The sequence below is a fragment of the Dama dama genome, chromosome 19 (assembly GCF_033118175.1).
Source record: "Dama dama isolate Ldn47 chromosome 19, ASM3311817v1, whole genome shotgun sequence".
NCBI lineage: Eukaryota > Metazoa > Chordata > Mammalia > Artiodactyla > Cervidae > Dama > Dama dama.
The window spans coordinates 31,787,033-31,812,889 of record NC_083699.1 but is presented as its reverse complement, the minus strand read 5'-3'; the positions used below and the strand labels follow the sequence as shown (position 1 = coordinate 31,812,889).

Here is a 25,857-nt window from a genome sequence, read left to right as displayed (position 1 = left end):
TCAATTCTATGGCAATTTTGTCTGGGGAGCCATTGAAGGGTTCCTAGCTGTGGGGAAATATGGTTAAGTTCAACTTTCCAAATGGCAGAAGACATGAACTTTGTGACCCCAGTGACTCAAACATGTTCAGAAGCTTTAGAAAGAATCTTCAAACTTGCCAGTGCATAAGACTTACCTTTACTTTCCCAAATACTGACCCATTCAATCTAAGTTTCCTGGAGAACAGTCTGTAGCTTTTATAAGCTCATGGCTACATAGAAAACTGGTACTGTTGGTTACATCTGGGGTCAGGTCCTGGGTGACTGGGTGACAGAAACAGGAGGAAGACTCTCCACTGTAACATAGTGGACCATGGTTGCATATTACCTACTACAAAATAAATGTGGAAATTAAAGAAGTCTCTGTAGATGGTCCAGATGTAGCCAGAATTGAGAACCACTGGTAGAGTTAAATGGTGAATTAAAAGCAAAATAGTGTGAAAAAAAGTAATCAAGACTTTCTATTATAAATAAGATGTGCCAGGATTGATTTGGGCATTAGGAGGTTATTAGCCTTAAAAAAGGCAACTTTCTGGTGATGACGCAGAGAAGTCAGACCATGAGGGATTGAGACAGAGAAACAGAGAGTGGAGGGTTTTCTGGGGGGAACCCTGACCTGTCTGCTCACTAGCTGACTAGCTGTGACACTTGGGAAAGGTTCTGAGTCCTGGATTCCTTCCTGTAAGGCAAGAATAATATTAGCTTAGAGGGTGATGGGAAAAATCAAAAGAAACAATAAGTGAAGGTTTTACACACACACGCACATGCATGCACATGCACACAGCAGTGAACATGGTTGTTGTTGTTCAGTTGCTCGGTTGTGTCCGACTCTTTGCAACCCCGTGGTCTGCAGCATGCCAGGCTTCCCTGTCCATTGCCAACTCCCAGAGTTTACTCAAACTCATGTCCATTGAGTCGGTGAAGCCATCCATCTCATCCTCTGTCGTCCCCTTCTCCTCCTGCCTTCAATCTTTCCCAGCATCAGGGTCTTCTCCAATGAGTCAATTCTTCACATCAGGTGGTCAGAGTATTGAAGCTTCAGCTTTAGCATCAGTCCTTCCAATGAATATTCAGGACTGATTTCCTTCAGGATTGACTGGTTTGATCTCCTTGCAGCCCAAGGGACTTTCAAGAATCTTCTCCAACACTGCAGTTCAGAAGCATCAAACATGGTAAACGTGGTGCCTCATGCAATATGAGCAGATAGGGTTGATGCAGACATTTTGGTTGGGAGAGCAAAAGGCTAAATTATAAAAACGAAGGCACTTCAAGATCCTGCAGAAGATAGAAGGGAAAGGGAGCAAAAGTACCAGCTGAAAGTATTTCTTGGAAAGGATTGGGACCTCTTTCCTTTTGGGGAAGGGGAGGAAGGAGAGGCTGGGTGAGCGTAGTGGTGACAAGGCAGCAGAGACACCTGGAGGGAGGAGGGAAGCTGAAGGAGACACAGGTAAGAACCCTTATTTCTCTTTTCTGCAAAGAAAGAGGCAAGGTAAGAATTCCATAAAATGTTTCAAGTACCAACAACATTTGATGCATGAAAGCCATGTTTCTGGTTACAATAAAGTGGGGGCGGTCATCATATCTGGATATAAATACAGACAGCCTCCCTTCTGTATCACCTCCCTGCTTCGCCTCCTGTTTGCTGCGTTACCTCCAGTACAGATACCTTCAAGGGTCATTTATTTATTCAGACCTTTTATTTTGAGGCTACTGGGCGGCGGGTACCAGACCAGGATGGTCATCACACTGAGGGCAGCACAGCACCGTGGGGTGGGGAGGAGTAGGGGAGAAGAGTGCAGTTCACTTGTGCTTGTGCGTGGTGTGTGAACTTAGAAACTCAGAGAAGGCTGGATGTTTCCAATGCAGGAATTGTGTGGATCTCTCTTTGCAGGGGTGTGTTAACACCTACTTATTTCCCCAAATGAGCTGATTGAAATGAGACTGTGAACCGACTTGAGTAGACAGGTCCCATTTGGCCCAAGAAAGATGCTGGCACGCTGTATCAAAGAGCCTGGAAAAGAATATGTGAGTCAAGCTTCAAAAAAATTCCTGAAACATAATTGTCTACTTTCTTAACAAGGAGAACAGTAGTGTTCAATCCTTTCAGACCCAGTGTCCCCTTCCTAGCAAGTACTTCAGTATTCTGAAGTAGGATTCATAGATAATATAACTTACCTACATATGTTTAAAAAAAATCACACCCAAACTGTATTATACAGGAGAAATTGAAGTGGAGTAAGTTCCTGTTAAGTATGTAATTCTCCATTCGAATCCTTGGGCGTGGCCACATCAGTGGTACAATGAAGTACGCATCCTGACACTTATATGGATAGTCACCATGGATGTGACTGCTGAAAACAGGCTGATTTGGGTTTTATTATATTGGTAACTCAAATACCATGCACAACTTTGGTGATGGTGATGCAGGTTTCCAAAATGGCAAAGAACTTTTAATAAAGTTCTGAACAAAAGAAATCCATCAATTTTCTCAGCAGATGCATTTTGGAAAATTCAGTGAAGAGTGAAAAAATGCAAAAGCCACTCAAAGATATTTTGTGTTCATATGTAACATGGCATTTGGTTTTAGCTCAGATCATTATTGACAGGCTTTTCACCTACATGAATGTCTAGCGGGAATGTGGAAAGTTCCATGGCACTCTAGGCGAGTCTTCGTTGTGTGGGACTTTTTCTGCAAGCTGCAGGATTCTGCCGCATCTGGCTGTCCACTCCAATCCTGGTGACAACCGAGAAAACACCCCAGAGGTTTCCATAGTGTCCACCAGGGGGTGGCACCGTCCTCTTTGAGAACCGATGCTGTGTATTATGTGACTGTAACTGAACTCTACACCGATTAATTAATTAATACACTACACTATTAAATGCTTGTTGGATAGAATGACTAAGAGTCTTGCAGATCCTTGCAACCATCATTTTGAACTTTAAGTCACACCATGGAGAGGCTGTAGATACAAATGGAGATCCAGACAGGGATAGCCAAATGTTTTAATCTTTCAAGCCTGTTCCAACTGGTTGGTGGTTGCTTTAATGCTATACACAGAATAATTTCTGAGGTAGTCTCCAGCTTGTTCAGTCATTCAGGAACTATTTACTGAGTGTCTGTGCTAGGCACTGTTCTAAGAGCTGGCGGTCCAGTAGTGAATAAAGCAGACAGATTCAGACCCTCATGGAGCTAAATTTTTGAGCTCAGGAGGAACTAACATTAAAAGTGTCTGCAGTGGGATCAGGAGCCCACTAGCTACAAACTTGCTGGACAAGGAGAGTTAATCTGCTAACCCAGGAACTCTCCTGGAATTTTATTTAAAAAAATTAAGTGTCCCTAAGTTTATTTCTCTATATTCTGTCATCTTCTCAGAAAGAGAAACAGAAATGAAACAAAACAAACATCTTTTAGTTTGTTGAGAATTATGATTATTTGAGTTCTTATCCACAGAGTTATTCTATCATTGTATTTTGTTTTAAAATGAAGCATCTACATTGCCATATTTAATTAATTTTTGGCCATGCGGGGTTTTTGTTGCTTCATGTGGGCTTTCTCTAGTTGCAGTGAGCAGGAGCTACTGTCCAGTCGTGGTGCGTGGGCTTCTCATGTGGTGGCTTCACTTGGAGAGCATGGACTGTAGGGCCTGCAGGCGTCAGTAGTTGAGATGTGTGGGCTCAGTTGCTCCACCTTCCTGGACCAAGGATCGAACCCATGTCCCTTGCATTCGCAGGCACATTCCTGTACCAGGAAATCCTGATTCTATCATTTTAAAGGAAGCTTTAGAATTAATGACCACATGTCACTTGACAAGAAATGAGGGCTTGGTCAAATCAGAAGCAAGAATTTATCTAAAAGTAAGACAGCCAGATTTACTGTCAACTAAAAAAAGATGTACAACTTGAGAGTTGTGAGTTAAGTTTTATTTGGGGCAAAATGAGGACCGCAGCCCAGGAGGCAGCATCTCAGATAGCTCCAAGAGACTGCTCCAAAGTGGCAGTGGGGGAAGGTCACTATATAAGGTTTTGATGAAGGGGGACTTCACTGCCATGAAGCACTCATTTTACAAAAGATTTCTGTTAGTCATGAGAATCTGATGTCACCATGAAGGATTTAGTGCTTCTCTAGATTTGAGGAGATGCAAGGATTGAGATCATAAAATCTGTTCCTAAAAACTTCAGTTCAGTTCAATCGCTCAGTCGTGTCCATCTCTTTGTGACCCCATGGACTGCAGCACGCCAGGCCTCCCTATCCATCACCAACTCCCAGAGTTTACTCAAACTTGTGTCCATTGACTTGGTGATGCCATCCAACCATCTCATCCTGTCATCCCCTTCTCCTCCCACCTTCAATCTTTCCCAGCAGCAGGTTCTTTCCCAATGAGTCAGTTCTTCACATCAGGTGGCCAAAGTATTGGAGTTTCAGCTTCAACATCAGTCCTACCAGTGAACACACAGGACTGATTTCCTTTAGGATGGACTGCTTGGATCTTCTTGCAGTCCAGGGACTCTCAAGAGTTTTCTCCAACACCACAGTTCAAAAGCATCAATTCTTCTGTGCTCAGCTTTCTTTATAGTCCAAATCTCACATCCATACATGACTACTGGAAAAACCATAGCCTTGACTAGATGGACCTTTGTTGGCAAAGTAATGTCTCTGCTTTTAATAAGCTGTCTAGGTTGGTCATAACTTTCCTTCCAAGGAGCAAGCATCTTTTAATTTCATGGCTGCAATCACCATCTGCAGTGATTTTGGAGCCCAGAAAAATAAAGTCTGTCACTGTTTCCAATCTTTTCCCATCTATTTGCCATGAAGTGATGGGACCGGATGCCATGATCCTAGTTTTCTGAATGTTGAGCTTTAAGCCAACTTTTTCACCCTCCTCTTTCACTTTCATCAAGAGGCTCTTTAGTTCTTCTTCACTTTCTGCCATAAGGGTGGTGTCATCTGTATATCTGAGGTTATTGATATTTCTCCTGGCGATCTTAATTCCAGCTTGTGCTTCTTCCAGCCCAGCATTTCTCATGATGTACTCTGCATATAAGTTAAATAAGCAGGATGACAATATACAGCCTTGATGTACTCCTTTTCCTATTTGGAACCAGTCTATTGTTCCATGTCTGGTTCTAACTGTTGCTTCCTGACCTGCATACAGATTTCTCAGGAGGCAGGTCAGGTGGTCTGGTATTCCCATCTCTTGAAGAATTTTCCAGTTTGTTGTGATCCACACAGTCAAAGGCTTTGGCATAGTCACTGAAGCAGAAATAGATGTTTTTCTGGAACTCTCTTGCTTTTTCAATGATCCAGTGGATGTTGGTAATTGATCTCTGGTTCCTCTTTTTTTTCCAAATCCAGCTTGAACATCTGGAAGTTCATGTATTGTTCAAGCCTGGCCTGGAGAATTTTGAGCACTACTTTATTTATTTATTTTTTTAATAGTGCTTTTTATTTATTTATTTTTTTATATTTATATTTTTATTTTATTTTATTTTTTATTAGTTGGAGGCTAATTACTTCACATTGAGCACTACTTTAATAGCATGTGAGATGAGTGCAATTGTATGGTAGTTTGAGCATTCTTTGGCATTGCCTTTCTTTGGCACTAGAATGAAAACTGACCTTTTCCAGCCCTGTGGCCACTGCTGAGTTTTCCAAATTTGCTGGCATCTTGAGTGCAGCACTAAAACATCCAACTATCTAAAGACCTAAAAACATCCAACTATCTAAAGACCTAGAAACATCCAACTATCTAAAGACCTGTCCCACCGGATTCCCTGGAGCATAGAGTGCCTCACTCCACCCTGAACTCCCTCAGGGGTTGTTGAAGGTCAACAACTATAGTAGCATAGGGTTTAATCTCCATAGAGGCAGATGGCAAATGCCTTTGTTGTTCAGTCATTGGCAATGCTCTTGTTAAGTGCCGAGTTGTAGTTGACACTATCAAAACTTGTGAACATCCTGTCTCTATGAAGACCTGGCCACCAACATTCCTGGGCAGACCTTGAGAGTAAGACCCACATCCCAAGCCACTGAATGATAAAGCAGACTTACTGTCAGGAAAAGCTGGGCTTTGCATTTGATCCCTTCTGGTCTTGGACTCACCCCTCCCTGCTGTGGCTTTGTGATTGGGTCTCTGTGTCCTCATCTGCAGAATGAGTACCTACCTCCCTCCTTGTGTGGTATAACTGAGGGAAATGATGCTCCCAAGCCACTGAGCACAATGCCGCAGTCCGGGGCTGCTCAGAGTGCCTCAGCTATTATAAGCTGTCTAAGAGAAATGGTTGGATAGCATCACCTACTCGATGGACATGAGTCTGAGCGAGCTCCAGGCATTGGTGATGGACAGGGAAGACTGGCATACTGCAGTCTATGGGGTCGCAGAGAGTCAGACACAACTGAGTAACTGAACTGAACAGAAGAGAAGTGGGGTGAGGGCAGATGGTTGGGTTCTTTTTCTTTCTAGCTGTCACTCAGCTAGCTGAGGTGGGGTTGTTCTCACATTATTGTAACTCCAGGAGGAGAGATGACTTGTCCTTGCAAACTAACTTATGGTTGCATGTACTTTCTTGTGGTGGCTAAGTTGTGTCCAACTCTTGCGACCCCATGGACTATAGCCCACCAGGCTCCTCTGCCCATGGGATTTTCGAGGCAAGAATATTTGAGTGGCTTGTCATTTCCTAATCCAGAGGATCTTCCTGACCCAGGGATTGAACTTGGGTCTCCTACATTGCAAGCAGTCTCCTGCATCACAGGTGTATTCTTTACTTGATTGAGCCACTAGAGAAGCTTCATATTTTTATTGGATCTTAAAGGTGGAAAGAGATGGGACTACCAGATCACCTGACCTGCCTCTTGAGAAACCTGTATGCAGGTCAGGAAGCAACAGTTAGAACCAGACATGGAACAATAGACTGGTTCCAAATAGGAAAAGGAGTACATCAAGGCTGTATATTGTCACCCTGCTTATTTAACTTATATGCAGAGTACATCATGAGAAAAGCTGGGCTGGACAAAGCGCAAGCTGGAATCAAGATTGCAAGGAGGAATATCAATAACCTCAGACATGCAGATGACACTTCACTTTATGGCAGAAAGTGAAGAAGAACTAAAGAGCCTCTTGATGAAAGTGAAAGAGGAGGGTGAAAAAGTTGGCTTAAAGCTCTATATTCAGAAATCTAAGATCATGGCATCTGGTTCCATCACTTCATGGCAAATAGATGAGGAAACAGTGGAAACAATGACAGACTTTATTTTGGGGGGCTCCAAAATCACTGCAGATGGTGATTGCAGCCATGAAATTAAAAGACGCTTGCTCCTTAGGAGGAAAGTTATGACCAACCTAGACAGCATATTAAAAAGCAGAGACATTACTTTGCCAACAAAGGTCCGTCTAGTCAAGGCTATGGTTTTTCCAGTAGTCATGTATGGATGTGAGAGTTGGTCTATAAAGAAAGTTGAGCACCGAAGAATTGATGCTTTTGAACTGTGGTGTTGGAGAAGACTCTTGAGAGTCCCTTGGACTGCAAGGAGGTCCAACCAGTCCATCCTAAAGGAGATCAGTCCTGCATGTTCATTGGAAGGACTGATGTCGAGGCTGAAACTCCAGTACTTTGGCCACCAGATGCGAAGAGCTGACTTATTTGAAAAGACCCTGATGCTGGGAAAGATTGAGGGTAGGAGGAGAAGGGGACAATAGAGGATGAGATGGTTGGATGGCATCACTGACTCAATGGACACAAGTTTGAGTAGACTCCAGGAGTTGGTGAGGGACAGGGAGGCCTGGCGTGCTGTGATTCATGGGGTCACAAAGAGTCGGACACGACTGAGCGACTGAACTGAACTGAAAGGTGGAAAATACTTTAAATATCTGCTCCAACCCCTGCATTGCACAGAGGAGTAAGCTGAGTTTCAGGGAGGTCTTCTGATCTGGACCAGAAGCAATGTTTAGGATCCCAAGACCAGGCCTCCAAGACCTATTAAATCCATAACCCATGACCCAGGGTTTTCTAGTGCATGAATTATAGGACCACACGTATTAGGATCACATGAGGAGCTTTTCAAAATGCAGGTTCCTGGGTCCTACAGCTCAGTGATTTGATCAGAATCTCTAAAGATGGGGCCTTAGGTCACCCTTGAAATCAAGTACCACTCACATAGTGATCAGTGACCTTGACTTACATTATTATAAAATATGTCTGTCCCCAGTGCTACCTGGTGAAGACTTGGTCACAGTGGATTTCAAACAAGATCATAAATCAAGAGCTCTTGAACTATCTAACAACTTCAGCTATTGTTTCTGTTAGTTTCCATTTCAATTATACAATGAGCTTTTTCTAAGCCAGGTTGGCCCAGTTCTGTGGCTCTTGTGAGGTTGTGTAACTCACCGTAGCTCTCTGCTCTTAAAAATGCCCAAGAAATGAATTAATGCATGTAAAGTCTTAGAACTGTTCCTGGCTCATAGTAACTACCCAGTGAGTGTTAGTCATTAGTATTATCACTCATCGGAGCAGGAAGAACATCTATAGAGAGGTGACACTGATTTCTCTGACACAAGCCTAGATCATAGGGTCAGTGTCCATTTGATTAGCAAAGATGTCTGGAGTTAGTCATTATGATGAAGGAAAAGAAAGATCCCATCTGAGACTCTGTAAATGTGTAGCATAGATCATACTCCCTTATTGTTTGTTTTTCCTACAAAGAGAATATAAGATCAGTTATTACCTTAGTTTTGACAGTTTAAATTGCTGCTTGCACTAGCAAAAACTACTCATACCAGGATAATTATTCAGTATGGGGTTTATTTAATCTCTGACAAATACACAGAGACTCATAAAGAACATAAGCTGTGGTATACTTTTTAGGTTGTTGGGATTTGTACATCTCTAAATTTGAAGACAAATATAGTTCTCATGAATATGGAGAATTTCAGCTACCAAAGAATTCTTAGCTATATAGTAGGTAGTGTGTAATTGAGAGAATATGAAAATGAATGAGGAAGTGGTTTCTCCAGCCTAGTGAAAGGGAGAGATGGTTCTTTTTTTCCCCTTGAGTAAAGCATCTGTTCAAGGAAAAAGAAAATGACTGTGGAGCCAGGAATTCATGATGCCAGCATTTTGCAATAACATCCCCTTTCATCTTTGGATTTCACTGCAGTTTGTGGGCACTAATTAAGTTTCATCTTACTCATACGACTCACACGGAATTTTATTTATTTTTTTACTAAGGAAAACCAGGGTAGGGAATGTATAAAAGGTTACTTGAAGTTACAAAACTGGGGGAAAAGCATCTGGTCCAGAGAGAGGGGTGCCCAAGTGGTGGGCTTATGGTTGACTCATGGTTTTTGTGGAATAGGAAGTGATCCCCAGCTACTCTGAAAGAGTGAGCTAGGGACTCAGGGAGGGTCTCAGGGACCAAGAGTGGGACCAGGGACTCAGGGAAAGTCTCGGGGACTAAGGGCAGGGACCAGGGACTCAGTCAGTTCAGTCACTCAGTCATGTCTGACTCTTTGTGACCACATGGGCTGCAGCACGCCAGGCCTAGAGAGGGTCCATACCAACTCCCGGAGTTTACTCAAACTCATGCCCATTGAGTAGGTGATGCCATCCAACCATCTCATCCTCTGTTGTCCCCTTCTCCTTCCACCTCTAAAGTTTTCTAGCACCAGGGTCTTTTCCAATGAGTCAGTTCTTTGCATCAGGTGGCCAAAGTATTGGAATTTCAGCTTCAGCATCAGTCCTTCCAATGAATATTAAGGACTGATTTCCTTTAGGATGGACTGGTTGGATCTCCTTGCAGTCCAGGGACTCTCAAGAGTCTTCTCCAACACCACAATTCAAAAGCGTCAATTCTTTGGCATTTAGCTTTCTTCATGGCCCAAGTCTCACATCCATATGTGACTACTAGAAAAGCCATAGCCTTGACTAGATAGACCTTTGTTGGCAAAGTAATGTCTCTGCTTTTTAATATGCTGTCTATGTTGGTCATAACTTTTCTTCCAAGGTGCGTCTTTTAATTTCATGGCTGCAGTCACCATCTGCAGTGATTTTGGAGCCCAGAAAAATAAAGTCTGTCACTGTTTCCCCATCTATTTGGGAAACATGAGTCCTAGGGACTCAGGAAGGGTCTCAGGGACCAAGTATGGGACCAGGGACTCAGAAAGGGTCTCAGGGACCAAGGGTGGGGACTAGAGATTCTGATGTCCAGTGAAGGTCCATGTACCTGGCCTCTCTCAGCACTGCACTTCTTGTGGCTTAGCTTACGTGTTCCTGAATGGATGCATTGGGATGGCAATTCATACCAACCACTCTAGGTTCTTCTTGGGTAGAGTGTGTTAATGGGCACTTGCTGTAAGGGTGGGAGGGTACTGGTGGACAGAGAGGCCGATCAGTTACCAAGTGAAGGGGCACCAGAAAGAAAATCAAAGGGTAACAGGTTAAGTTACTCCTTTCCACTTACCATCATGACCCTATGTAAAAAGGAAAAAAAAAAAACCTGAGTACAGGCTAGGTCTGAGGTCAATCTCAGATGGCCAGTTGTGCCAGCTATTTCTAAGACATACCAGGCCCAGACTTGTCCAGGACTCAAAATAAATCTGCCTGGATCTATCAGAACTTTTGGATTGGAACTGAAAGTAATTTAAAATAACTCACTTTCTCTGTTCACACCCTCTTAAGATGATTTTATTAAAAGATTCTACATGAGTATTTTCACTTGAGTGGAACTAGAATCATAAAATGGGAAGCCCCAGGCAGGTGCAAATTCAAATAGGAGGTCTCAAAGGCTCAAAAAGTACCATATTTCTGAAGTTGATTCAAATGCATAAAAATAGCAGCAAATCACACTTCTTCAAAGACAGTTACATACCAAATTGCAGGGAAATTTATTAGCACATATAATCTGAAAAAGAAAGTTCTTATATATTTATAAGGCTGTTACAAGCAGGAGGAAGATGGGAAAAAAAATCTAGTTGCTACCAGTTTTTATTCCAAATTGTATCAGTTTATTAAAAACAAATAATTTACAAAGGAAGTAGTCCATAACTCTAGTAGAAAATACAAATCAGAAGTATATATATTTTTCATTAAGTAATATTAATACAGTTGCAGGTAATAGTTAATATGGCTACATATACATGATGTTTATAGATGAGATTATGCTTACCTTCTTGCCAACACCAACGTTTTGGAAAATGTTAAGATAATATTGGTGGTGGTTTAGTTGCTAAGTCGTGTCTGACTCTTGCAACCCCACGGACTGTGGCCTACTGGACTCCTCTGTCCATGGAATTCTCCAGGCAAGAATACTGGAGTGGGTTGTCATTTGCTTCTCGAGGAGATCTTCCTGACCCAGGAATTGAACCCAGGTTTCCTGCATTGCAGGCAGATTCTTTACCAACTGAGCTACAAGGGAAGCCTCAAGATAATATATTACTTTTACTTAAAAAAAAAATTCAGCAAAAGTAGTCTACTTGGCATTCTGTCATCATCATTTCAGTGAGCTGCAATGTAATAGTAATTTATGTTCATGATTTGGTGGTATTGAAAGATCCCCCACATGTCTTTTAGTTATCAAAGAAAGAGAGAATATCATTTGATACAGTGGTTTTTTTTTTTTTTTTTCCCCAACTTGCAAGCACTCAGTGTTTATTAGGGGCTTCTCTGGTGGCTCAGCAGTAAAGAATCTGCCTACAAAGCAGGAAACCTGGAAGATGTGGGTTCAATTCCTGGGTCAGGAAGATTCCCTGGAGGAGGAAATGGCAACCCACTCCAGTATTCTTTCCTGGAAAATCCCATGGATAGAGGAGCCTGGTGGGCTGTAGTCCATGGGGTTGCAAAGAGGCAGAGGACACAACTTAGTGACTGAGCACAGTGTTCATTAACTGAGCAAATTACAAAAATAATCATGGTAGATACCTTAGTTCATCCTTATGATAAGCCTGTTGATCTGGTCTTCCCTGTTGCCAGCATTTCCACTTTCTACAAAATGGGTGGTCTTTTTCTTCATTCCACCTTGTGAAGACAGTTTGAAGGCTCACAGGAAATTGTTTCCTTCTTTGAAACAGTTTCCAACAGTACAGATCTCATGAATCAGATCCTCCATGCAGAAGATGCCAGAGATCGAGCAATCAACGTGTTATCCATTAGGGCAATTCGCTTCTTGTTGATTTTGCCATCGGCACAGTTGCAGATCAGTTCATTTATGGACTTTAGATTTGGGTACCCCCAAACAATGTATGGTTCCACAGTTCCCAGCATGTGAGCTTCACAAAGGTACCTTTGAAGATCTGTGAGAGGCAAAGAAGCTGCAACACTTTTCAAACCTTTGTGCTCACATCATTGATACCTCTTATCCTGATGACAAGTGCCAATTTCAGTTCCGTGGTACATAGATGGACGACTTTTTGTGCCATCATCATCATTTGAATTTCAGTTCTGTACATCTGTCTGTATTCCTTGTGATAGTGCTTGGCTTTTTCATAGATAAATTTCCTCCTTGCCTTTTGAAGCTGTTCTTTTGGTCAAGCTTCTTCCTCAGGCACCTGATCTTAAATTCTGCGAAATTCTTTCACTTTTTCTTAAGGGTTTTTGGCACAGCAGGAACTGTCTTTTTCTTCTCTTCTGGCACCCTTCATGGTTCCAGCTGGGAAAGAGGTTTGATACAGCTTTGTTTTGTTTTTTTTAAACTTTGATGAGTTATTTTATGGTGAGTTATTTTATGACCCTTGGAGTCTTAAAAATTTGTTAAATCACATATGGTCTAGAAATGAATTCTCTTAATGAGAAAATGCAATTAACAAGGAAAATCCATCCTCTAAGCTTGCACTCTAACAGAAATTTTTAAAAATTTATTTTTAATTTTGGAGGATAATTGCTTTACAATGTTGTATTGGTTTCTCCTGTACAACAAGGTGGATCAGCCATGAGTATACACATGTCCCCTCCCTCCCGAACCTCCCTCCCACCACCCATCATCTGACCCCTCTAGGTTGTCACAGAGCACTGGATTGAGCTCCCCTGTGTTATATAGCAATTTCCCATTAGCTATCTATTAATGTATATTCTACACACACACACATACACGAGCTCAGATGGTAAAAGAATCTGCCTGCAATGCAGGAGACATGGGTTTGATCCCTGGGTAGGGAAGATCCCCTGGAGAAGGAAATGGCAACCCGCTCCAGTACTCTTGCCTGGAGAATCCCATGGACAGTACAGTCGCAAAGAATCTGACACAACTGAGCAACTAACACTTTCAATGTATATTCTAACAGAAAAACTTGAAAGGAAAAAAAGAAATGTGGACAGGGCAAAACATTTCCTCTTTTTATAAACCTTGAACTGATATGCCCTTCACCAATTACATAGGGTCCCTTGGGCCTCAGAACTTTCCACAAACGTTTCGGTCTCTATGGCGATGCATGACCGCTGAGGCCGAGCCCAGGTGTTAAGGCGGCGGCAGGCTCTGGGTGAGCCTGGGGAGAAGGTCTGGCTGCAGAAGCCACGGACGGTCCATCCTGAGCCTTTTGGACGGACCGCTCCGCCTTGCCAGGAGTCTGCAGAGCCGCCTGGACAGGCCTGTCCTAACCTCCCCACTTGCCAGGGGAGCGGGCGCGGCACCCCCCCAGGTGGTAGCTCTGGAGGCGCCCGAGGGCCTCCCCTGGGACCCCCCTTCCGCTGATGTTTAAACTTCGCCCTTCTGGCGCCCTCAGAGGCTGTGAGTCTGGTGAGAGCAGTCCATTTTGCCTGGCCCCCTGGTCCCATGCAGCCGTTCAGCATCCCTGTTCAAATTACACTCCAGGGCGGCCGGAGACGCCAGGGGAGGTAAGTCACCCCCAGAATCTCTCAGCCTTAATGGGCATCTCGCTGAACAACTGGTGAGAAGAGCGGCCTCAAGGAGTTCGGGGGTTGAGTCTGGTCTTTATCCTCAGAGGGTGTCCACTTGTCATGCCTCCCGAGGGAGCCTGGAGGCTTCCCCCGCAGCGCCGCTATCAAGGGCGCGTCCTTCCTTGCCGGCTTCCTCCTCTAGATGGCAAGTTCTTGGGGGCTAGGACTCTAGCCTTCCTGGCTCTGCACCAGTAGAACTCTGCCCAGCACACAGTTGCTGCTCAACAAACGTCTGTCAGTTGAATGAAGTTACTACCAGCATTGGTTTCATTGGCGAAAACTGCTTGGATCTTGGCGTCACAGCCTGGGTTGAAATCCAGCTGGCTTAAATGGCTGTCTGGCTGTGGGCAAATCACTTCACCTGTCTCTGCCCCATCCCCTTGTCTGCTGGTGGAGGTAGTGATGGTCTCTGCATGCCTTAGTGTAAAAGCCAGTGCTACTTTCTATACTATACCATTTTACATTTCAGCTGCTGTTATTAACCACCCACCTCTACTATCGAAGGGGGAAGTGAGACCAGTTATCTTGAGGACCTCTTTCCTCCCCAGGGGAAGGCAAAACAGAGGTGCTTTACATCTGCCTGCCCCCAGGAGTGGAGCAGTAGGGCATGACCCACCTGGAGAGAGGAACAATGCCTGAGGGGGGTTGAGGAATGAGATATTAAGGCTTGCCAGCTTATTCCTGGGAGGGTACATTTCATAGCTATGTTTGCTCACTGTATCTGGAAACCTGGGTGGTTTGTTAGCAGCTTGAGTGGAGCTGGGAGCTGAGAAAGTGGAAACAGTATAAAGATCATAATGGTCATCACATTGCTCACTCCCATCTTCTGTAATGACACTGATGCACCTTTGAGAGAGAGAATGCAGGAAAGTGAGAGAGAGGGGTTTGGATGGAGGTCAGGGCTGGAGGAGGAAGGAATAAACAGAAGAAAGAGACCTAGGCAAAAATACTGCTCTCTTACAAATGAACTAATGCTTTTGTGAGAAGACAATTAAAGTGAATCATTGTATGGCAGAAGATCAAATGACTAACATGCAAGGGAACAAGTTCTAATGCCCCATTCATAACACAGTTAACGAGCTGTGAGAGCAGTTGGGTTCTCCCCAAAGCAGCACAGTGTCCCATTTCCACTTCTGAAATGCACTGCTGCCTCACACGTCTTGCCTCTTGGTGAACTTCACAGACCATATTGACTTTCCTCAACCTTCTTTCAGTTTCAAAAGAAGCTGTTATATAAATTTGTAATTGAAAAAATAGAAGGGTAAAAATAATTACCCGTATCTCTGCAACGCAAATTATAAGGAAATATTAATTTAACATATCCAGTGCTTAAAATTACATATACATGTGAGATGAGTGTCAGCAGAACTATTAAGCTTTGATGAACGTCAGCATCCTGCCCAAGTAACAGTGTTGGAGGGAGAGGCTGCTGGCTTCCTCAGGGATCACACCCAGATGAACATGTTCAAGCTCTTTTGAGTTTGCCTCAGGCTAAGCCAGAAAGCACCCATAGCAAAAGTGGTAGTTCGGGCAGGTGGGAAAGTCAGTTCTGAAAGCAGAAGAGCAACAGGAAGGGGTGGGTACTGCGATGACTGTGAATAAAATCCTTCCAGGTACACACATTGGTTGGAAGTGAAGATTATTGCTGGCAAAAAGGAATGAAAATGCTATTCACTCATCTTATTGGCTGGAGAGCAAAATTAGATCACTCTTAAGCACTTTGAGGTCCTTGGATGAAAGGTACTTGGAAATACCACAAACTTAATTACAGAACTGTTTATGGCCTGGGGAAACTGGAAACAGTTTAATATCCAACAACAGGGAAATGGTTAAGGAAATTATGGTGTATCCAATGGATGGAATATTATGTAGCCAGCAGAAGGGTTATGAAGAATTGCTGCCAACATGGGGAAGTGGTTATTATGTTAAGTGAAAAAGACAAACTTAAAAAAAAACCTCCACTATATCCAGTATGATCTCATTCTATTTATTTTTTAAATTAATTTGTTGGCTTTGCCACGCTGCCTGAAGGATCCTAGTTCCCCAATGAGAGATCCAACCTGTATCCCCTGCACTGGGAATGCAGTCTTAACCACAGGACTACCAGGGAAGTTGCTGCTCTCATTCTATTTAAACAATATAGACAAAGGAATAACCCAGTAAGTGAATAGGCCTTGTCATCACCTTTATCATTATTTTAATTAAAAAAATTTAAATATTGAAATTTTATTGTTATTTTTTGAGGTTAGTATCTCTACTTAACTGTTTACCCCTGTAACTGCTCTTCATTTTTGACTAACTCTTGGCTCTTAGATTGGATCGTTTTCCCTCTGCCTGAAGTAAATGCTTCACCTTTTTCTTTAGTGGGGGTCTGTTGATGGCAAACTCAGCTTTGTGTGTGTCTGAAATGCCTTTATTTCTTACTTAACTCTTGTGAAATATTTGCTGGGTATAGAGTTCTGTTTTTTCTCAGCATAAAGGCAATATTCCTGGCTTCTGTTCTTATAGAGAAGTAAGCTCTCAGCTTAATTGTCATCCCTTTGAAGTTAATCTTTTTCTCTGGCTGCTTTTAAGAATTTCTCTTGTCTCTGTGCAGAATCTCTGTGATGTATGTAGGTGTGGGTTTCATTTTATTTTATCCCACTAAGCTTCTGGAACCTGTGGACTGGACCTTCATCATTTCTTTAATATTATTGTCTTTTTAAAATATTACTTGGCCTTTTCTCTCTCTTTTTTTTTTCTGGAATTCTGACTAGACTTTATGCTAGACCCTTTCTGTCTATCTTCCATGCTTCTTAACCTTTCTTCAGTATTTTCCATTAAAGAAATCTCTATATTATATACTTAGCTATTTTGCAGATCAAACTGTTTACTAATTCTTTTCAGATGTATCTAAATTACTGTTAAATCTATCCACTAATTTTTTTTAATTGAAGTATGATTGATTTACAATGTTCCAGGTATATAGCAAAGTGATTCAGTTATATATATATATATACACACACACACACATGGGAGTGGTAAAGAATCTGCCTGCCTTTACAGGAGACGTAGGAGACAAGGGTTCACTCCCTGGGTCAGGAAGATTCCCTGGAGTAGGAAATGGCAACCCACTCCAGTATTCTTCCCTGGAAAATTCTTTCGATAGAGGAGGCTGGTGGGCTACAGTTCATGGGGTCACAAAGAGTTGGACATGACTGAGCATGCACACATATATGTATAATATGTATATATATATTTTCAGATTCCTTTCCACTATAGGTTATTACAAGATATTGAATATAGTTCCCTGTGCTATACAGTAGGTCCTTGTTATCCATTGAATTTTTATATCAATTCTTTTTCATTTCTAGAAATTCTACTTGGTTCTTTTTAATACTGTCTTGGTCATGTTTTAGAGTCTCTTGCTCTTTCTGATATCCACCCCCTCCTTTATTTTTTCAAACATATTGTAGATATATTTTTGTATATGGTCCAATATCAGAAGGTTTTGGGGGGATCTGACTCTTGTGTATTTTTCTGACTCCAAGGCCCTAATTTTGTGTTTTATGACTTTGGAATGAGAGCACATACTCCTTGAAACTTTGTAGGATTCCTTGGAGACCTAGGTTGAAGGAGAACTCCTCCAGAGAAGTTATACATTGGCTTCTGCCTGCTGCCAGAGGGCACCAGCTACTTGAGAGCAGACTGAATGACATTCTCAGCTTGAGGCTTCTGGATTTCCCAAGTAGTGTGAATTCTGGCCAGAAACTCTCTTGAGTCTCTCCTTAAGGTTGTGAAGTCTTGGGGGAGATTGTCATTTTCCCCCTCTATGCAGTGTGAGGGCTTGAGAAAGGCTCTTTCCTGGCAGTCTCTTAGGGAGTTGTGTGTGGACAATGGGGACTTGTCATTCCACCTCACACGGAGTATGAGGTCTTTTGGAGCCCAGCTCTAGTTGAGAGCGTTAACTCCCATACCCTGGGTGGGCTCTGGGCATTATCTCCTGTCCCTGTGTCCTTCCCACAAACTGTGAGACTCAGGGTCACCAGGTCAACTTGTGCTCCAGTCCATTTTCTCCTCTGGGTTCTTATTTTCACATAGTTTTTGTCTTTTGCATATCTCAAACTCTTTTTTTTTCTAAGCTTTGACCAGAATTTTTATTGTTTACAGTTAAAGTGGTATCTAGTTTATTTTACTAGAGAAATAGAAGATTGTTGTCATTGTTATAATAGTAAAATATAGCTGTGTAGTCATTTTTAGCAATTATTGTTTATTATTTTTCCCTCCATATATAAAATAATTTCTTCACAAGGTGTCCTTGAGGTTTTCAGCTTTTCATAAAGCCTTTAAACAAAGTGGACAGAAATATTAGAAAGAATAGTCTATTATACTAGTAGGTCTTATTCCCAGGTTATTCCAGTTTTGTACATCACAGGTATAATTGGGTATGTCAAATCAACAGGTCAGAAATGGCCAGAGAGGCCTCATAATAAGCCTCTTCATGCATGGATTCCACAGATATCTGACAATAAGCCCCTGGAGATTTTACAATATAGAGCAATTAAAGTCCAGTTTCAGAACAAGAGGGAAATTCTGGGTTTTGGGTATTGGGAACCTGGTGATTTAATGACTAAGTTGCATCTGACTCTTTGTGACCCCATGGACTGTGGCCTACCAGGCCCCTCTGTCCATGAGATTCTCCAGGCAAGAATACTGTAGTGGGTTGCCATTTCCTTTTCCAGGGGATCTTCCCGACCGAGGGATTCCAACCGTTGTCTCTTGTGTCTCCTGCAGTGGCAGGCGGGTCCTTTACTAATGGGAACCTGGAAAATAGCCAAACCTTCCTTTAGGGCTAAAACTCTTAATCAAGCTATCATATTTGTTGAGAAACTATAAAATATGCTGGCTCAGATTTCATTAAAATTTCCCCCATTCTTTGAAGGTGGGATAATAGATAGAGGGTGAGTAAAATATCAAAGGAGACTAAAAATCCCAAACCAGGACTTTGATTCCCAAAGCAGTGTAACAACAGAATTGTTATCTCCTGAGGGTGGTGCCTCCCAGAGCAGGCCCCCGAAACAAACTGGATTGCCCCACATCCCCCTCACTCACACTCTCTCTTTGGGCTGAGCCACGAGGCTTACAGGAACGTAGTCCCCCAACCAGGGATTGAACCTGCTCCTTCAGCAGTGAAAGGACAGGCTCCTAACCACTGGACCACCAGGGAATCCCCCCCAATCTCACTCTCTTGGTCTGAAGATATTGCCAGGAGAAAGGGATTTAGGGAGAGAAAGGAGGAAGGATGGAAGATAAGGTATAAAATACGCTTTCAGAAGACAACAACTAGCAATTCAGTCAACAGGGTTTTTGCTCCACTTCAAAATTTTAGTAAGCTTTTTACACAGCTTGATGGAGCCTGAGTTTTTACCATGATGGCTGCATTTGTTTGGCTTAAGATTTCGTTAAGCTTCTTAAAATGGAAATACCTCTGGGACACAAATGCCCGCTGAGCAGGGAACAGCAACAGTGCCCACAGGAAGTGGTGGGACTGTGGCGGATTGGAGAAGACACCCCTGTCCCCAGGAGCAGCCTTTGCTTGGCTCAGCCAGCTGTTCACAGGCAGTGATGTGGCCTTTGTGATTTTTTTTCAAAAGTAGAAATCCGCATTTGTGTGAGAAATTTCACGATTTTTAAAGCGCTAGCAACTAATCCCACAATTAAAAACACACACAGGAAAAGCCAAACAAAACACATCTGTGGGCTGGATGCTGTCCATGGGCCACCAGTTGGTGACCTTTGTGTTGGACTTGGTTCACTGGACAGCCCCCAGGTGAAAGAATTTATCACCTCTTTTGCTAGAACAGAGCAGAGAGCGGGAAGAGATGGAGGGCCTTGTTTACGGAGCTGCATGAAGACAGAGAAGAGGTGGGCAGGGGGAGAAGCCAGAGTGAGACCCTCACTGTTCTGAGCAGGCTGGCCCCCGGCCAGAAAGCCCTGGATGTGCTGTCTTCCCGGCAGATGGACATGAAAGACTAAGTCAGATCCTCCTTCAGGATGCTGTTAATTCCAAATGGGAGCCTGCGGAGTCATTCTTCCCATATGGAATTCATAAAGGAATGTAAAAAATATTTTCTGGGGGAATATACAATATCCCTGAGAGATAATTAAGTTCATATGAAAGCTACTAACAGGTGATTCTTTCCTAGTCATTGATTAAACAGATCTCTAAAGACTTTACCCAGGCAACATTCCTTAGTCTTATTTGTTACATTAAAAAAAAATTATAACGTGTCATCTTAGCTTGTTTAGATGGACTGAGCTCTGAATGTAAGATCTCACCGTGTTGCATTGAGACTGCCCACACCCCTCAGGTGAACGGCAGAGGGGATCATCCCATCACCATGGGTTGGTAAATGTCCCACTTTTTTTCTTCCAACATTTGTCAAGAAAAAAAAAAAAAAAAAGCTTTATGTTTGAAATATGACGAATGGCACATATTTCAAGTGTACCACTTGGTAAGTTTCGACATATGTGTGTAACCATGAAACCATCACCAGTCAAGATGAGAAACATACCCATCACCTACAGGCACGAAAGTTTCCTTGTACCCTTTAGCATGTCCCCTATGCTGCTTGCATGCTAAGTCGTTTCAGCTGTATCTGACTCTTTGTGACCTATAGACTGTAGCCCACCAGGCTCCTCTGTCCATGGGACTCTCCAGGCAAGAATACTGGAGTGGGTTGCCATTTCCTCCTTCAGGGCATCTTCCGAACCCAGGGATCGAACCCGCATCTCCTGTGGCTCCTGCATTGCAGGTGGATTCTTTACCACTGAGTCACGGGGGAAGCCCATAGCATGTCCTCCAACCTCCAGGTAACTGTTTAATCTGCTTTCTGTCACTAAAGGTAAATTTGCATCGTCTAGAATTTTGTTGGAATGGAATTATACACTGTGGCCTCTTTGATTTGTTCAGCATTTTTCGCTCAGCGTAATTATTTTGAGGTCCATTATGAGTACTGTGTTTATCAGTTCTGTTGCTGCATAGTATTCCATTATACAAAAGTAAGAATTTATACTTATTGATAAAAGTGCATCATATATTTGGGTGTTTTCAGTTTGGGGCTCCTTACAGTTGGGGTGCCAAGAACATCTCTGTACAAGTCTTTGTATGATTGTGTGCTTACATTCTGCTTGGTAAATAAATACCTAGAAATGGAACACCTGGGTCATATGGTCCCCTATATATTTAACTTTTTTAGGACATACCAGCTGTTTTCCAAAGTGGTTATATCGTTTTATATTCCCATCAGCAGTGCAGGAGAGTTCCAGTTCCTTATATCATCTCCAGTACTTGATACAGTCTGTTGTTTTGGTTTAACCCATTCTAGTGGGGATTAGGTGGTATGCTGGTGTAGTTTTAATGTACAAGTTTCTAATGAGATCTTCTTATGTGCTTATTTGCTATGTATATACCTTCTCTGAAGTGGCTGTTGAAACTGTTAATCGTGTTGTGTGGCATTATTGAATTTGAGAGTTCTTTATGTGTTCTGGATTCAAGACTTTTATCAGATAAATGATTTGCCAATATTTTCTTCCAGTCTGGTCTTGTTTTTCATTCCTTTTTTTTTTGTTTGTTTTTCATTCCTTAAACAGTGTTTTTTTTTTGAAGAGCAGAAATTTTAATCAAGTTCAGTTTACCAATTTGTTCTCTTTGTGCTTGTGTGTCAGATTGTGCTTGTGTGTTCATAAAGGATTTCTATTATGCTTTCTTCCGGAAGTGTTAGAATTTAAACTTAGGCTTTTAAAAACAAATAGTTTATTTAATTTTAAAAATGGAAGTATAATTGACCTACACCACTATGCTAGTTCCAGGTGTACAACATAGTGATTCAACATTTCTATGTTATACAAAATAATCACTACTGTTCCCAACTGTTTATGAGAACTGGGGTCCCAGTTTATTGAAATATCTCCTTCCCTGTTCCTACAAAGGTCAGCCTTTCCTACCTCAGGGACGAGGAGACACACAGACCACGATGATGGAGACCCACCAGATGTGCGCAGGAAGTGGCCATCCAGTGCTGGAGAGGACCGGGCCATGCTGCTGGGGTTTGCAATGATGGGTTTCTCTGTCCTAATGTTCTTCGTGCTTGGAGTAACCATCCTGAAGCCCTGCTTGCTCAGGTGAGAACAGAGAGAGGAGACGTAACATTTATCCTAGGTGTAGGCACAGTGGTAGAGGAGAGGGGAGGCTGGCTTTGCTTCCTCCAGAATCCCTGTTCCTCTCTTAGTGCTGGGAGGCAGCTGGGTGTGGAGGAAGGGGTGGTGAGAAAGTGAAAGATATTCCTTTGCTGCTCCCCTCCTCCAGTCTCCAGTCTTTCAATAGGGGGTCCACATATTCAATATCCCTGCAGGTAATACATTCTTTAATACACTAACATCCTAGGGAAGGAGATGAGCATGAGTTTCTGCATGAACATAACAACAATTTTTTGAGTCTGAGTTTTTGAGTTTGGTAATATCTACCTGGCACATAGTAGTTGCTCAACAAATATTAGTTTTCTTCTTTTTAAGTAGTTTCCTTATTAAACACATGTAATAAGTTACCATTAACTTAAATATATACTATATATCAAACATATATATACATATTTTCATTTATTTTTATTAGTTGGAGGCTAACTACAAGGAGTCGGATATGACTGAGCGACTGAACTGAACTGAATTATGATATTGCAGTGGTTTTTGCCATACACTGACATGAATCAGCCGTGGATTTACATGTGGTCCCCATCCTGAAGCCCCCTCCCACCTCCCTCCCCATCCCATCCCCCTGGGTCATCCCAGTTCACCAGCCCTGAGCACTGGTCTCATGAATCCAACCTGGACTGGCGATCTGTTTCACACTTGATAATACATATGTCAAACATATATTTTATCCCTATATAAACTTACAGCAAGTCCATGAATGAAGCGTTATTACTTTTTCACTTTATGAATGAGAAATCTCAGGCTCAGAAGGGCCAAGGAAAATACCCAAGGTTAATACCATCACAAAGTTTTCAGGGGCAGGACATTTGTCTACCCCTTCTCACTGTATCTATGACATTCTCTGTGTGTGGTGTGTGTGCAAATCCTTAAGGAATGTTTTCCAAGTAATATTTTAAAAAATAATTGTTATTTATTTGGGGCTATGCTGGGTCTGTTGCTGCGCGGACTTTTCTTTAGTTGCGGCAGGTGGGGCTGCTCTTGAGGTGTGGTGCGCGGGCTTTTCATCGCTGTGACCTCTCCTGTTCGGAGCACAGGCTCTAGGGCCCCCAGGCTTGGTAACTGGCATGCAGGCTCAGTAGTTGCGGCTCCTGGGCTCTAGAGCACAAGCTCAGTGGTTGTGCAGGGGCTTAGTTGCTCTGAGGCATGTGTAATCTTCCTGGATCAGGGATAGAACCCGCGTTTCCTGCATTGGAAGGCAGATTCTTTACCACTGAGCCACCAGGGAAGCCAAGTAGAATTTAGTTCAGTACAACACTTAAAGAGCCTCTACTATGTGAGAGGCGTTGTGCTTTCTGCTTTGAGGAACATAAAGATGCAGAGGATATAGTTCTTGACCTTAAGGAGTTTACTAAAGTTAAAATATGGCAAGTTTTCTAGTGGATTCCTCTTATGATTTGCACTTGCCTCTTAGGGAGGGTAAATGGAATGGCTAAGTTACCTACGAGTCCTGTGGCTGGACTCCTTCCAAAGGCACATTTTCACCAGGACAAGCCAGTGGGTGGATCTTGAGTTGATGAGGCAGGAAAAGATGGTAAGATTTCTGAGTGTGAATTTTTGTGGTTATAATATTTAGGCTAATATTGCTAAAAAGTATGTTTCCCCAAACAACTTAAATACTGTTAAATTCACAGATTTCTGGGCCTCAACTTGGATCAACTGAACCCAAATCCCTGGAAGTCACAGAAACCATGTTTTAACAAATTCCTCATTCTAACAAACCCATTCAGGTGATTCTGAAATTCGAAAACCATTGATACATAGTGAGAAATACACCAGGAGGGTCATAACTGAGATGGAACTTGGTACCTCGCTGCTGTTTATCCCGTTGCAAGGTTCTTGTGCTCCTGAATCGCTAAATGCCTTCTGTGATGGGTCCTGTGTTGCTTTGAAATAGACAGGTGCCTTGGGTTATCACATTAGAAATATAGGACTAAATTTTCTAGGGAAGAAAATCATTTATTTACTTTTCCAAATGGAAGCACTCAGAAGAATCAAACTGCACTATCATCCATGCGCACATCATGGACAACTGGATGGACTGTGCATTTACCTGTGGGATGGACTGCCGAGGTCAGGGCAAGTACCCGTGTCTCCAGGTGTTTGTGAACCTCACCCATTCAGGTCAGAAAGTGCTCCTACATTATAATGAAGAGGCTGTCCAGATAAACTCCAAGGTAGTGTATATTTCATGTGTGAAAGTGCTCTAATTACAGCAACCTTTCCAGGGCAGACTGTCCCTAGCAAGGGGCAGTACCTAGGGCCATCTCTAGATAAAGCTGTTTTCTTCCCGTGAACATCTCAATAGTGACCCAATCAGGATAAATGAAGCTAAAAGCATTCCTGGAGGAAAAATGGGATATATAGAAAAAAGAGTTCATGTTGGTGTCTGGAATTTAAAGACTTGAGACAGTGAACAAAATTATTTGTAAGTAGTCTTAACTTATTGTTGGGAGATCCCATTCCTCATTGTATTGAAAATGTTAAAATGAAGTTACAGCCCACCTTAAACCAAACAAGTAATTATTCTTATCAAAGAAATTTAAAGATTATCCTTTAAAGGATACTCAATAGGTTCATATGATTTAAAGAGTACATTTTCACCTAACTATAAAATGTTGACTTAAATTAGTTGACATTTTACACTTCTTTGTGTTTGCTTAAGCACTCGTTTCAATCTGGTGATTTGTTTTGGATGCCATAACCTTTAAGGTCTCAAATGTTTTTGTAGGCTGATGGCAGAGTGTCTTGAATGCTTAGTGGATATGGTGATAAACTCAGTGTCTCTATTCCCACATCTTTGTTTAGTGCTCAGAAATGGCCAGTTCACTATTTGCCCTCCTGGCACCCCTCCCCCATGAGCTATGTAATAGGTCTTGTCACCTTGGGAGATTAAAACTCCTAATAGCTTCAGTTGTGAAGCGATTTCAGAATTAAAACTTTTAAGCGCTTGATTTCAGAGCCAGCGCCCTCATTTTTCTTCCTCCTCCGTATTCCTAGTGCTTCTACACACCTAAGTGCCACCGGGATAGAAATGATTTGCTCAGCGGTGCTCTGGACATAAAGGAATTCTTCGATCACAAAAATGGGACCCCGTTTTCATGCTTCTACAGTCCAGACAGCCAATCCGAAGATGTCATTCTCATAAAAAAGTATGACCAGACGGTGATCTTCCACTGTTTCTTTTGGCCCTCGCTGACCCTGCTGGGTGGCGTCCTGATAGTTGGCATGGTGAGATTAACACAGTACCTGTCCTTCTTGTGTGAAAAACACAGCGCTGCATTCAGGGATGAGGTAAGTGGCAAAGTTCCTTACACGGCACAGCATCAATGCAGACTGTGGCGTGTGGGGAGGAGCGAAGGAAGGAGCGGAGAAACCTTGAGACGGTGGCCAAATTCAAGTCCTGGCCCTCAGGTACCTGCAGGGTCTGCACTTGAGGACCTGATTATGCCTCCTCGCAAACTAACCGGGTAGAAACAAAGCTTGGTTACTTCATGTTAAAAAGTCTCATTGTGTATTCTCTTCTATAAATAAATATAAATCCACCATCTTTTCTATTCCAAATCTCTCCACATGAGCCAGGGAAACACCTTTTGTTTCCACAGGGTAAAAGGAGCTCACGGTCATTGTGCTTCGTCTAGTATCAGCCCCTGCTGGAACCTGTCACTGTCGAAATAAGTGATGCAAGTTT

General features: G+C 42.5%; 1 protein-coding gene across 1 annotated transcript; it reads left to right on the top strand.

The window, feature by feature from the left end:
• The first annotated feature begins 13,212 nt into the window (after positions 1-13,212).
• KCNMB3 (potassium calcium-activated channel subfamily M regulatory beta subunit 3) lies at positions 13,213-25,716 on the top strand. The gene is made up of 5 exons (XM_061168020.1): positions 13,213-13,856; positions 21,891-22,082; positions 23,640-23,700; positions 24,113-24,343; positions 25,167-25,716. The coding sequence occupies exons 1-5, from the start codon at positions 13,795-13,797 to the stop codon at positions 25,638-25,640; spliced, it is 1,020 nt and encodes a 339-aa protein (XP_061024003.1). The 5' UTR covers positions 13,213-13,794; the 3' UTR covers positions 25,641-25,716.
• The last annotated feature ends 141 nt before the right edge of the window (positions 25,717-25,857 follow it).

Coding starts and splice junctions, on each gene's coding strand:
- KCNMB3 (XM_061168020.1), top strand. CDS start 13,795: ATGCAGCCGTTCAGCATCCCTGTTCAAATTACACTCCAGGGCGGCCGG. Junction 22,083..23,639: donor CTGAAGCCCTGCTTGCTCAG/GTGAGAACAGAG, acceptor CTCCTTCCAAAG/GCACATTTTCACCAGGACAA. Junction 23,701..24,112: donor TGATGAGGCAGGAAAAGATG/GTAAGATTTCTG, acceptor TAAATTTTCTAG/GGAAGAAAATCATTTATTTA.